General features: G+C 42.7%; 1 protein-coding gene and 1 long non-coding RNA gene across 5 annotated transcripts; both read left to right on the top strand.

Moving 5' to 3' along the window:
- The first annotated feature begins 144 nt into the window (after positions 1 to 144).
- LOC139161352 (uncharacterized) lies at positions 145 to 2,373 on the top strand. Its single transcript, XR_011558096.1, has 3 exons — positions 145 to 269; positions 1,017 to 1,039; positions 2,197 to 2,373. It is a non-coding gene; the product is annotated as an uncharacterized lncRNA (long non-coding RNA).
- A 1,726-nt stretch (positions 2,374 to 4,099) lies between these two features.
- On the top strand, positions 4,100 to 8,370 carry ZC3H10 (zinc finger CCCH-type containing 10). 4 transcript variants are annotated; one of them, XM_070735986.1, is made up of 3 exons: positions 4,100 to 4,170; positions 5,354 to 5,435; positions 6,496 to 8,370. In XM_070735986.1, exon 3 carries the CDS (start codon positions 6,530 to 6,532, stop codon positions 7,700 to 7,702), a length of 1,173 nt encoding a protein of 390 aa, XP_070592087.1. In that variant the 5' UTR covers positions 4,100 to 4,170; positions 5,354 to 5,435; positions 6,496 to 6,529; the 3' UTR covers positions 7,703 to 8,370. The 4 variants fall into 4 exon arrangements, with proteins under 4 accessions (XP_070592087.1, XP_070592085.1, XP_070592086.1 ...); XM_070735984.1 differs by having other exon boundaries at positions 4,156 to 4,594; XM_070735985.1 differs by lacking the exon at positions 4,100 to 4,170 and adding an exon at positions 4,400 to 4,634.
- The last annotated feature ends 5,196 nt before the right edge of the window (positions 8,371 to 13,566 follow it).

The following is a 13,566-nucleotide window of genomic DNA, read 5'->3' as shown; positions in this document are numbered from 1 at the left end:
ACGTGCCTTTACGGATACGAACTACATTTCCCATGTTGCAACGCGGCAGGCACGTACTTACCTCGCCCCGCCCTCTCATAAAGCAAACTATAAATAGCGAGCGACGGTTTTCCTAGGCCTTTCTACCGTTTGCCGACGGCGCCATTTTGTTTGTGAGGCGCTTGGTGGTAGTTGGCGCGGTCTCGTCGATCCGTCGCCATCCATCCGTAGCCTGGCCGTCTATTTCTAAGGAGTGACCCCGGGGGCCTCGCCCCACTATGAGAGCTAAGGTGAGTTGTGTCTCGAGCTCGAAAATGGGTCGGATGTGAGTTTTGCTTGCTTCAACACTCCCTTCGATGGGTGGCCATGAAGTAAGCGAGGGCCTTCACTTTAGGTGACGGAGGGACGCTTTGAAACCAACTGAAAATACTGGTGGAGTGGCTCTCGCGGAATAAAACTGTTCTGAGCCTCTATACTAAACTCCGGGTTGAGGCCTAGATTACTTTTAAGTATTTTTTTTTAAAGGGAGCGTGTCGTAGGCAGCGTTGAAGAATGACAGTAGGAGCCTAGGAGGTTTTTTTAAAGCCGTCTAAATAATACGTTAAACATGGGAACTCGTCTGAAAAAGCTTTCATTTAAATGGAGATGTTTAGCTTTTAGTTTTAATACCTTTCCATCGCATCCTTTGATAATGGCCCCGTTGAATTCTCTGGGCCTCTGATGAAGCATATATTAATGGATCACTAACCTGAATGGCTATTACGCATAAGTAAATCTTGCTCTGCAGTAGCCTACAAGAGGCTTTGTAGATACTGTACCCAAATATAGATGTATTGGGTAATATATATATACACCATGTTGATTTAAATGCAGAATTAATTTTCATACTGAAAAACTTGCAGCTTACAGCTTTTTGCTCATTTCTACACTTGTTGAAATTTTGCAAAATGCAATTTTAAATGTGTAATATTTTATTTTGTATCATTGCTGTAATCGGAAATTCTAATGTGATTTTTTTTTCTTCCCACAATTTTTAGTGGAGAAAGAAGCGAATGCGCAGGTATGTGAGCATATGTTTTTTACTTTATTGTGTTTGCTTGTTCTAAAAAACTATTAGGTGTTTTTAATTTTTAATCTCTAGTAAGACATTTTTTATCTGTCTTATTTAAAATTAAGTAGTAGTTTGTCAAAGCTCATGGTTGAAGTAAGAAACTTAGGTGACTTGAACAATGAACCTGTCTATGCATATTCATATTCCTTTGTACCTGGGATTGCAACTGACTACCTTAAAGCAGAATTTTTTTACTATTGTGCATCCAAATGTGAAAACTTCTGTCAAATAATTGATTGTAGAAATATAATTAGAATTGCAAGGTCTGTTAGTCTTGAAATTGTAACAGTAAGCAATAGTTCTGTGTAGGGTGCAGGGACAGCTAAAAGCAACATTTGAGAAACAAGACTAACTTCAAAACTAGTGTCTGTAGTGTCCATATTTTATCCAGTTGCTTGTAATTGTATAGTTTTAAATGAATAATCTTCAATATGTCTGCACAGGTTAAAAGCTTAAGACTGAACATTTCAGGGGCCAGCAAATTGACATCTTTGTTTCATAAGTTCAGGAGTTTTAATAAGAATGTGCCCAAGTATACCTCAAACCAGGTTTATTAATGTATCTGTATGTTTCTATAGTTGGATGGCTTTAAGAAATTAGGATTAGTTTGGTTTTTTAATGCTTTAAATATTTCATAGCATAAGTTTTTTGGATAGATAAAAATAAAAAATGCCATGAGTCAATTTTTGGACTGATTTGGATTGGCTAGAACATCTGAGAATTTCTGGGAATCAACTTCAGTAATGCTATCAAGAAAACTGAGTCTGTAATCATCAAACCTGTTGATCAGGAAATTCATAATGGGTTTGCTTTTTTCCCTATGCTGTGGAGGTTTCTATTAGAAGAGAAATAACAATTATTAAACTAAATATTCCAATATTGGTTATTGGAATTTCTATTTGATTTCTTTTAAAGTGTTCAGTCTTAATTTGCTGATCAGAAAATTGCTCTGGAGATATGAGTAAGTTCTATATCTCAATTCCCTCATCCTATACGCTATCTTCAAAGTTCTATTTTTATGTTTAACAAATTCACTGAGGCTTAATTTAAACTGTTAAAATAGTGATGCTACTTTAGGATTTTCAGTTAATCTTATTTTTTTCTAGGCTGAAGCGCAAAAGGAGAAAGATGAGGCAGAGGTCCAAGTAGACATCATTCACAGTGCTACTAAAGCTGCAAAACAGCATGGAAGGGTGGAGCCTTGGGGAGCGGACTTCCAGATAATGCCTTCTCTTTGCTGCTGCTAGATGACTTCTTGCCCTATCTTCAGGAGATTCCATCTTCAGGCCTGGGAGCAGTGATCCTTTGAGGATGGCATCCCCGAGCTTTACTATTCTGGACTGATCTTGTCCTTGGTGGCTTGATGTAGCAACTGTATCAAATAAAAATCCCTTTTTGGGGGAATTCTACATGTTTTTCTTTCTAATGTTGATTTTTCAGTAAAAAGATTTTAAAATTATGGTGACACAAATGTGTCTAGATGACTTCAGTTTTACTTTGGAAAAATTCATTTATGGTTTTCTAATGAGAACCATTCTACATAATCCAGCTGATGTTTTGAGTTGTGATAATTGTATAATAGATAAACAGTCTAATGATATTCAGATTTTTAAAATGCTTTTGAAGGAAAGGCATTCTGCTTAGAATCTTAAATAGCACCATTTCTTCATTTAAAAAAAAAGTCCTAACTTTCAGTTCTACTCTTTGGGTGTTTTTATACTAAAGTAGAGGAAGCAGACTTTTCTTAGATGATTCTGGGACCTATGAAATCTGCCCCATTTTTTTCTAAGATCAAATGAGTTTATTTGCAGAACGGATAGATTGCATTTATTTACTATTCAAAAATGGTACTACTAGAAATCTTGAAAAGTTTGTTTTATTGCTTGTTTCCATGGCCTGATTAATCTTAATGGGTATAGTATTTATAAAATTTATTGGCTGCCAATCTTACAAAATAACTGGTTTGCAGTCATAAAAGATATAGATACCTCTACATACAGTGCATGTATTAAAAACAAATTGTTTTATTATAGTAATAGGTTCTGGTAAATAGATTTCTGATATCTCTGGAAGTAATATCCACTGTAAAAGTGATGGTAAGTTGATGTTAGAAAACAGACTGCATAAGTGACGAAGTCAAATGCAGTATAATTGACTTAAGCCTACTTGGATATTACACTGAAATTTCTGTAAAGTTTGATCTATGGCACAATTATCCATATCAATGATTTCAAAGCTTGCGTGATTTGAGAAAAGAGAATGCATGGCTATAATATAGTGATTTCCAAAATGGGTCTTGTCATTGCAAACTTCCACTTTAAAAGTTAAGAACCATTCAATAGAAAATTGCCAGTTTTGAGGCTTGATCATGCCTCCTGTATAGTACATTTCATACATTATTCAGTGGTAGAGTTTGGAAAGAACATGATTGTCATGTTTCTTATAAATTTACTAATGCTCAGAAACAACAAATTTTGTCCAAAGGGTCATCACATGGAAAACATTTCTACTGCTATAAACTAGTATAAATGCCCCCCCCCCCCCAGGAGTACTTTCTTGTGGGTGATCCCTGCCAAGTTAGTAAAGCTACTTGCCCCGGTAAGATTTTATAAAAGCTCCTAGGAATGCTTGGCCGCGTTCATCTTTTCCTCATTTTATAAAAGTCGCTCCCCTCCACCCCGCGCCCTTCCGCGGTGGAGACGGTCGCTGACAACTAGAGCAAGAATTGCTTTCTCTTCAATATGAATTTGCATAAAGCAGGGGACGGGCTTTGCCGTAGCCTTGCGCATGAGGGTTTCCCGCCACAAAATAAGTTCGGAGTCGGTAACGGAGGCCGAGGAGATTGGGTGTCCCGCCTATTTTATTTCGCTCGCAATTCCGGTTCCAATATGTCCCTCGAGTAACAGGGCGGAAGCGGAGGAAGAGAAACTCGTCGCTATGGCAACCTTGACAGCCGGACACTTCGGTCGACGGCCCGGGCTGGCAAACGGAGCATAGAGTACTTCCGGCGGCGGCAAGAGGGGAAGAGTGCGACCGGAAGGGGTTGCGCTTTGTTTGGCGCAGGAGAGGTCGGAGTGAGGGTGAGTGGGTGGAGGGGGGAAGTGTGTGTGGTGGTGGGGATCGGCTCCCTCGTGGGGCTCCAGCGTCCCCCATTTTCCCTTAGAAGCGGAAGGCGCGTCCTCTGAGAGCCTCGGGAGCCCCTTTTGTCGAGCTCCTTCCCGAGGCCTCCTCTGACAGGGACCCCCGGCTTCCCTTCTGGTGGTCCCAGCAGGGTCCTCTGCCCCCCCCCCCCCCCCCCGCAAAGCTAACTGAGCTCTGCCTCGATATTTCATTCTCGGGGAATTCGTCTTTAATTCTTCCAAGGTTTTCCTCCTGGAGACTTGAGTACTGTGTTCAAGATCTTGTACAAAGATAGCTGGAGAATAATTTGCAAGAAAGCTCAACAACAAACGAGAGAAGTCGCTGTATTTCTGCCATAAGCGAAATGCACCTTCACCACTGAAAGCAAAAAGCTTTGTTTTTAAGAAATATGCAATGCTTCAATGTATGTCCTGTCATCAGCATTTGACTCAGTTCATAAATATAATATATTTGATGGGACTGTAGATCTTGCCTTGGTGCTTCTTGTCCTGGCAAGGTGTGGATGGGACGCCGTTGTGTTCATTAATTATGTTATTGAACTATAACATCAGAATTTTGATATTTTAAAAAGTATACAACGGTGGCATGATAAAATAACTTAGTTCTTTTCTTATGTTAGGGTTAAATGTTAAGGGATTTTTCAAAACATGGAAGATTGACGGCAGAAAAAGACCTCATGGTCCATCTAGTCTGCCCTTAAACTATTTCCAAAAGTTTCCCTAAAGTTAATAGATAGGCTAAAGTTAATTGATAGGCTTGCTCAGTGATACTTGGCTTTCCTCTGTGTAAATCCTAGAAGGAAAACTGAGCACATCCTATTTTCAGTTTGGGTGAAATTAGTTAAGAACAAGTGTGGTACAACAAGACATATACTAAGCACATCGAGAAGATTTTAAAGCATTCTGTTCTCTGCAACACTTGAAGATTCTGTAGCAGATTTTCAGGTATTCTCTGTCAAATTGGAAGCTGAGAAGGCCTTGGGATGGTTTGAAACATTGAGACTAGGATTGTGTAAGAAAGTGTTGATTTTTCCCTCATGCTTAGTTACATAGGCACAAGCACAATATTAAGTGTGTTTAGAATTTAACACATCTCAGTTTTTTGTGCCTTTCTTCTCTTTAGGTCTTGGGCCATTAACTATTCTGGAATGTGTTTGAAAAATAACAAATATTTCTATATCTCTGACTTGTTAAAAATAGAAGTTGTAAGTACACTTTTAATTTTTTACTGTTTCATAAATACACATGTCAATGTTTCTATTTAAAAAATTTCATTGCCTATTTCTGTTGAATTGGAACCAATTACCCTGTTTGCCCTAGAAATACCACTTTGTCACCATTTTGTAGGATTCACAATCGGCACTACCATAATCAAAGGCAACCTATATAACAAGTTAAAATAAAAAGTGAGAATTGTAAAAACAACCAAAAGAAGATATGATAGTAAAATAAAATTCTATATTCATCCCCTTCCCTTTGGCAGAATAGGAGAAAAATATTAAAATAGTGGTATTGAGGTCCTGTAATCTAATTAAATCCTGTAAAATGAAATACCGGTCAGGGAAATTATCTATAGGTAAAAAACCTATATTGACACTTTTCACTAATCCATAACACAATTTGATTTTAGCTTAGCATGTTGCATTAATGCAGTGCTTCTAAATAGTGGGGGGCATGGAGTTACGCCAGGGGGGGTCACATGATCCTGGGGAACTTGGGGTTTTTTTGCCACGGGGTAGGATGCGCGTCCTACCTGATACTTGTAACGATACCTCTGTTGCATTCCTCAAAGTTGTGTCCAGGGCAGCCCATTCTAAAAAAAAAATCTCGTGAGTTCAAACTTCTCAAACTCTTGAGACCTTTTCTTTTAGAACGGGCTGCCCTGGACACATCACCAAGGAATGTAATGGAGGTACTGATACAAGTGTCAGGTAGGATGCGGGTATCGGGGTGGGGTGCAATTTAGGGATGGCAGGTTGGGCAGGGTGGGTTGCAATTCAGTGGTGGAGAGTTGGGGGTGCAAAATGTTTGCTTCTTCCTGGGGGAGTGTAACCGAAAATAATTGAGAAACACTGCATTAACCCAACCATAGTTGTTCGTAAACTGTACGGTACAAATATTTCAATCACCCAGTTGGTTGTTTCTGTGACCTTTTTAAAAGGAGGGTTAATGCAATGTATGAATCTTAACTACAAATAAGTAAAAACATGAGACCTGTTTCATGGCCTCTTTCTCCTTTCATCCCTTACTTGGTCTCCTGCACAGTTGCTTGATTGAAGGGCGCAGCTGTGACAAGAAAATGCCTGACCGCGACACCTATAACGGTAGCAGTAGCGATGAGGCCAGCGCCAACGCCGACAACATCTGCCGCGACTTCCTTCGCAACGTCTGCAAGCGGGGCAAACGTTGCCGCTTCCGCCACCCGGACATGAACGAGGTGACCAACCTAGGGGTCAGCAAGAACGAGTTCATCTTCTGCCATGACTTCCAGAACAAGGAGTGTGTCCGCATCAATTGCCGCTTCATCCACGGCACCAAAGAGGACGAAGACTGTTACAAAAAAACCGGGGAGCTTCCCCCGCGCCTCCGCCAGAAAGTGGCAGCCGGGCTGGGCCTGTCCCCAGCCGACCTCCCCAACAGCAAGGAAGAGGTTCCCATCTGCCGAGACTTTCTCAAGGGGGATTGCCAGCGTGGTGCCAAGTGCAAATTCCAGCACCTGCAGCGGGATTATGAATACAATGCCCGGGGCCTGGCTACCCGGGAACAGGGCATCACTACCCCCGTGCGTCGCTATGACCCCTATGACCCCATGTATGACTCTGACCGATGCTATGATGACCATGACCCTGTGCTGAAACGGAGGCGAGTGGACGGGCTCCACTTTGAAACCTACGAGTACAACTTCACGACTCCGCGCACGGTGGAATATCGTCTCCTGGAAGAAGAGAACATCATGCTCCGCAAACGGATCGAGGACCTCAAAAAGCAGGTCAACAACCTCCTGGCCACCAACGAGGTCCTCTTGGACCAGAACGCCCAGTTCCGCAACCAAGCCAAAGTGATGACACTCAACTCCACGGCTACGGCCACCGAGCAGACTCTGGCTCCGACCGTGGGCACTGTGACCAACTATAACCACAGCATCGCCCAAACTCACACGACTCTGAGCAGCCAAGCCCTGCAGCCGCGTCCCGTCTCCCAGCAGGATTTGGTAGCCCCCGCCGGAGCCCAGGCGGCACCCCCGAGCAACGCAGCCCCTCCCATGAACCCTGAAATCACCCCGCTGTCGGCCGCTTTGGCTCAGACCATTGCGCAGGGGATGGCTCCCCCTGTATCCATGGCCCCTGTGGCTGTATCGGTAGCGCCGGTGGCTGTGTCGATGGGGGGCATTACCATGAGCCATGCCACTACTCCCATGGTGACTTACCCCATAGCCTCCCAGAGTATGAGAATAACAGCCATGCCTCACTAACCCACGTTCAGTGGAAGTGCCATCATTCAGTCTAGGCCATGTTGTTCCTAAGCCAAGGGTGAGCACACAGCCTGTTTGAAAGTCAAAGCAAAAAGAACGATACTGATCCCAGAGGTGGAACCTGAAGCCTCTGGAAAGTTCGTGGGGAAGGACTATAACCTGGGCTGGCCATTTGTCTGCTAGCAGGAGCAGGGGCTGTCCTTTCACAGTGAAAACAGAGCCCAAGCATAACAGAAAAGCAAGCAACAAAACCATTTGGAAAACACAGAGGTCTCAGAAGCTTTTTTTCTCTTCTCTTATTTCTGTTTTGCTGCTTGTCTGTTCTCCCTGTAAGTCCTCCAACTATGCTTCTGAGTATAAGAACTCAGCAAATTTTCCAGCCTGTGGATTACAGAGTCTATTGGCTGGCTGAGCAGAGGGAAAATAACAGTTCTTTCCCTGACAACATGGAGTGGAGGACCATTTTCCTTAGCTTGGTCTGATGAAGGGGCAGAGACTGAGCCAGCCTGAATTTTCGCACTCTTTTTCTTGCTATAGAAAGGTGGAGATCCAGGCACCTGGAATATAATTAATTTAAATTGTATTGGTTTGATAGATGACAAACTGGAAAATGTCCGTTCCTTTGGGGTAGATTAGCTTTTAGTTCTGGAAATAACAGGTTCAAAGTATGTACACGGCAATGATAGCTTGATAGTTTGCATAGTGGAGGCAGTTGCGTGTGTGCATAAGTGTGTCATTCCACACACCTCATCATGGATTCACAACACCCACATAGATGGCATCTGTTTACAAGAACGTTGAGACTTTCAAAGAGTCTGGGTTTAGTGACAGGATCTCTTGCCACTGAAGACCTGACGTTTTGGTTGAAACGGGGATAGGCCATCTTGCAATCTCTGTGTTGTTCACCTCCTTTCTTCCATTTGTTTTCGTAGATTTTCATGGGTACAGGTAGGATGGTCTTGTTATATTTGGGTTTCTTCCCGTGTAGGATTTGGAAATTTCTGGCGACGTTTCGACGAGGTCCCACTCGTCATCTTCAGGCTGATGTTTCTGTCCTTGCTCTAGGGCGAACACTAGAACAAGTGTTCACCCTAGAACAAGGACAGACACACCAGCCTGAAGATGACGAGTGGGACCTCGTCGAAACGTCGCCAGAAATTTCCAAATCCTACACGGGAAGAAACCCATATACTGTATATTTATATATATTTATATATATATATATCTCACATGTTTTTTTGCTGAATTTGAAAATTAAGGGAGACTAGGATAGATCTATTTCGGCCTTATTTTGGCCTCATCAGCTAGCCAATTTATATATATATATATAAATTGATAGATTCATACCTTTCCTCAGTGTGAGCTTTTGGTTTTATTTTTTGGGAGGTGGGAGGGTAGCCACCCCGGGTTTTTGGAGAAGTGCGGCATACAAATTAATAAATAATAATAATAATTTTTCTTTTTTTTCTATTTTGTTTTCATGTGAACTTCAGCTCCTCCTTGAGTCTTAAGTAACTGCTTGTATTAAAACGATTTGAAGGGAGTGAGAAAAATATTTGATGACCCAGCTGTTTTGACAGTGAACGTCTAAATGTTTTCAGTTATTAAAACAAATGTACAGTCCTCACTATATTCATCCCTGTAATGATTTTCTAATTTTTTTTTTAAAAAAGGTCCTCTTCTACATTGTCCCAGCACTTCAGAGATTTCTCCACACTTGATAAAGACTCCGGTTCAGGTCTCGTTGAAGTTCTTTGTGCTTTAGGGCAGAACGCAAGCGCTTCCTAAAATATTGATAATGGTGGCAAGGAAGGGTGGGACTCTAAAGGGAGAACTTTAAGAAAAACCCAAGAGGCTTATAGGTGTCATTCTCCTCAATAAACACTGAGGTGGATCATCAGCTAAGAGAAGAACCCCTGGACACTGCCAACACCATAAACATGAGTCAATCGCCAAGCATCTGAATTCTGATGACATGACCCTCTGGCTGCCGCTATAGTTGTAAGTGTGAAAAACAGCCGTCAGTCACTTTTTCAGTGCCGTCGTAACTTTGAACAATCACCAGATGACTTGTTGCAAGTCGAGGACTATCTGTATACAACTGGATTTGTCTTTATGTCACATTGCGCATCGCCACCAATCTTTTGATGGGGTTCAAGCCCTCTCCTGGCGATGTACCAGAGCCCTTTAGATAATTGCATAGGGCACATGAGGTCTTGGCCCTGAATTTGCAAGCAGGGATTTTGCTATAGGGAGGCAATCCAAATGGTACACAGAAGTCCAAATCCTCTTCAGCTCCCCAGAGCACAGAGAGAGTCAAACCTTAACATAACATCCCGCCTTCATTTGCAAGGTTTTATTTGACTCCCGCCATTCTCTTTTGAGAAGGGGAGGGAGGGAGTTCTACGAGGGAGGATGGAAGTCATGTGCCACAAAGCCATAAGGCCAGTTGAAGGCAGGTCTTGGAAAAACAGAAGAGATTACCAGCTGTTCCATGGGAAATTGTGTTTGCAGTGCAAATTCTCCCCACTACCCCGAAAAAGAAATGCACCCAAGAAAAGGTTGGGAAGGGAGAAGGAAAGAACAGAGTTTTGACTTTTGCTCACCTGCAGGGACCAGCCGAGGGGCCTTTCTGCCCTTCCCCTTATTTTCCTTCTTCCCTCGCCTCCGGGGACTTGAGTCAGCCAAGCAGGTGGCAAGCAGGACCAGAAATTCTCACAAGTAGTCCTCAACTTTACAATCAAAATTGAGCCAAAAATTTCCATTGCTAAGCAAGACAGTTACTGAGTTTTGTCCCATTTTACCACCTTCCTTGCTACAGTCGTTAAGTGAATCATTGCAATTAAGTTTGCAACCTGGTTGTTTAGTGAATCTGGCTTCCCCATCGACTTTGCTTGTCAGAAGGTGGTAGCGTGATCATGATGTGACCCCCAGGATAGCAATGGCATTAGCATTTAGACTTATATACAGCTTCCTAGTGCTTTTACAGCCCTCTCTAGGCGGTTTACAGTGTAAGCCTACAATCTGGATCCTCATTTTACCGACCTTGGAAGGATGGAAGGCTGAGTTCACCTTGAGCTTACTGAGATTGGATCTGCCAAACTGCTGGCAGCCTGTGATCAGCAGAAGTAGCTTGCAGTACTACACTCTAACTAGCCACTGTGCCACCAAGGCTCTTCAGGATGCTGCAGCCCTTGTAAATTCAAGCCAGTTGTCAAGCACCCAAAATTGTGACCACCAGGATAATGCAAAGTACATGCGTTTGAAAAACAGTCATAAATCACCCTTTTTCGGCATTGTAACTTCAAGTGATCCCTGAATGTTTCTAAGTTGAGGACTATCTCTGCTTAATTTTTTCATTTCAGCTGGAAGTCAAATGGTCAGAGTGGGTTTGTGTGCCAAACCCAAGTGTTAATAAGGAAGTTTTAATAATGGGGGTTTTAGTGTTTTTTTAAATTATTAGATTTGTTATTACATTGTTTTTGTTGTTGTGAGCCACCCCGAGTCTACGGAGAGGGGCGGCATACAAATCTAATTAATAATAATAATAATAATAATAATAATAGTTCACAGGCCCATCTAATTCCAAGGAATGTCTGGCCTGATATAGCAATAGCACTGAGACTTATATGGTGCTTTACAGTGCTTTCACAGCCCTCTCTCCAGTTTACAGAGTCTGCATATTGCCCCTCAACAATCTGGGTCTTCATTTTACTGATCTCAGAAGGATGGAGGAGTCAACCTCCTGGCAGAGAGCAGAGTTAGCCTGCAATCCCCCATTCTAACCACTGTGCCACCACGGCTCCTAAGCTTGTCTTGCACATTAACCATAACCCCTAACTGTAAGTGGATTTCCATCCAAATAGGATTATTTCAATGTATTTTACACCAAATAGAAAAGAGTTTGGATTTTAAATGCTAGAGGCCTCCTAAGCACGACCGCCTCTGAATCTTTCTTTGGATACAAATCACGCAATCACTCATATAAGAGTTTAAGAGCTATTTTTATTATTTTAAAAAAATATTGTTGTTTGTCAGTGTTTTGGTTGAGTCAAATCTTAACATCTTACCCATCTGATTTTTTAATATTTTGCAAGATGAAGCCACAGTGTTATCTTTTAAAATATTTCTTCTGCCAAGTAAACCTTAATGTTAAAACTTCTGAATAAATCTATTCCCTACAGTCCAAAAGAATAATAGGAGATTAAATTTTGCAAGAGGGTTATGTGCAGAAATACAGGACTTGGTGTAACTTTCCATAGTATGGCCAATGTATACACGTAGTGCAGCGGTCCCCAACCTTGCCTGGTTAGGGGGGGGGAAGCGGGGGCGAGGAACCAGGCTGCATGAGTGGTGGGCCAGCACATGTGCAGCTTTACTCACACAAGAAAAAAGCTGTTGGAGCTCAGTTTCACAATCCTTCAGGCTTCTGCGCACCAAAAACTTTTGCAAAGGAGTACAAAATCTCCAAGTTCTTTTGCTCATTTGCAGAAGGTTCTGGCCTGGAGAAGTGAAGCGTTTGGGGGTTGCAGTCTTGCACTTCAGACTCAACGAAGCTGCTCGATGCTTCAAAAGTGGATTAGGTGTCCCCCACAGGCAGCCTTGGTGAATCAGTGAAGCTGGGCATGGTGCGCTTGTCCCACTCAGCCTCCATCTTTGGAGCACTGGGAGCAGGTGGCTTGGTGGCCTGGCTGGATAGGGGAGAGGGGAACTGGGCCACCTGAGTGACAAGCTGCCCTGTAGGTGCACGACTCAATTTACGTGTGATAGAACAGAATACTTTGGGGTGCTGATGGTGCAAGTGGAGCTGCATGTATATGCCAGCCGGCTGCTCACAGCCCAATTCAGTGAAGGGCTACCAAATATTTTACTACCACACTGTGGGCATGGCTTATGCAGGACGCCCTGCATTTTCTTTCAACATCTTTCAGTGCAAATTGGGTGCTCTGGGGTGGAGCTCCATTTTTGCTACCCCACTGTATTCCCCCCCATCCAGGCCATAGCCCAACCCTGGCGCAATTCCAAATAGGCTCAAAAAATCAACATAATTATTAAGTTATCTAATGTTCTGCTGGCGTGTTTCAACTGCCCGTAATTACAGGGTAATTAGTCCAGGAAGACACACACCACACGATAAAAGGAAAACCCAAAAGTTTTTATAAACAGAAAAACAGAAACATCTCCCTTTTTAAATGTCAAAGGGATTTTCTGGTACACACAAGGCACAGGTGAAATGCAATCCAATTGCTCACCCAATAACTGGGAAATTGAGTCAAATTCTAAAGTCCAGAAAGTCCACACACAATCTTGAACAGCACAAAAACCACAATCTTGACGAAACAATGAATCAAATAAAACTGCCACAAGGCTAAACCAGCACGCTGTTCTTTTTATCTGTAGCACTAATTACAGCAGCCCCACCCAACCACAGGTGGCCTCATTTTCTCTTGTAATAATCCTTCAGTTGTTGTCTCCTATGCATCACTCTACGCCTGCGTGGATGTGTCAATTCTTGTTCAGAATCCAAGGATGATGCAGATGATTGATCTCCTGGGCTGTCTGCCAAACTCCCCTCTTCCCTGTCACTCACGCTTCCTTGGTCAGAGGAGGCTTTGTCGGCAGATTCCATCGGGAGCAAAACAGGCCTGTGGCATGTCGATGTTTCCCCCACATCCACCTGCACATTCCTTGGGGCAGGAGCTGGGCTAGAGCTAACCACAACATCTAACCATTTGTTTCAAGCTTGAAGCTATGACTGATTCTGGTCAGGTCTTTGGTTTACAAAAGCTGCGTAGATTCTTACAAGAGTGTAGGGGGTGGTGAAAGGGCTTCAAGGCCTTCACTCAAAGGAAAAGGAAGCTGTG

This window comes from Erythrolamprus reginae, chromosome 2 (assembly GCF_031021105.1).
Source record: "Erythrolamprus reginae isolate rEryReg1 chromosome 2, rEryReg1.hap1, whole genome shotgun sequence".
In the NCBI taxonomy this organism is placed as follows: domain Eukaryota; kingdom Metazoa; phylum Chordata; class Lepidosauria; order Squamata; family Dipsadidae; genus Erythrolamprus; species Erythrolamprus reginae.
This window is presented reverse-complemented; position numbering and strand designations above follow the sequence as displayed.

Coding starts and splice junctions, on each gene's coding strand:
- ZC3H10 (XM_070735986.1), top strand. CDS start 6,530: ATGCCTGACCGCGACACCTATAACGGTAGCAGTAGCGATGAGGCCAGC.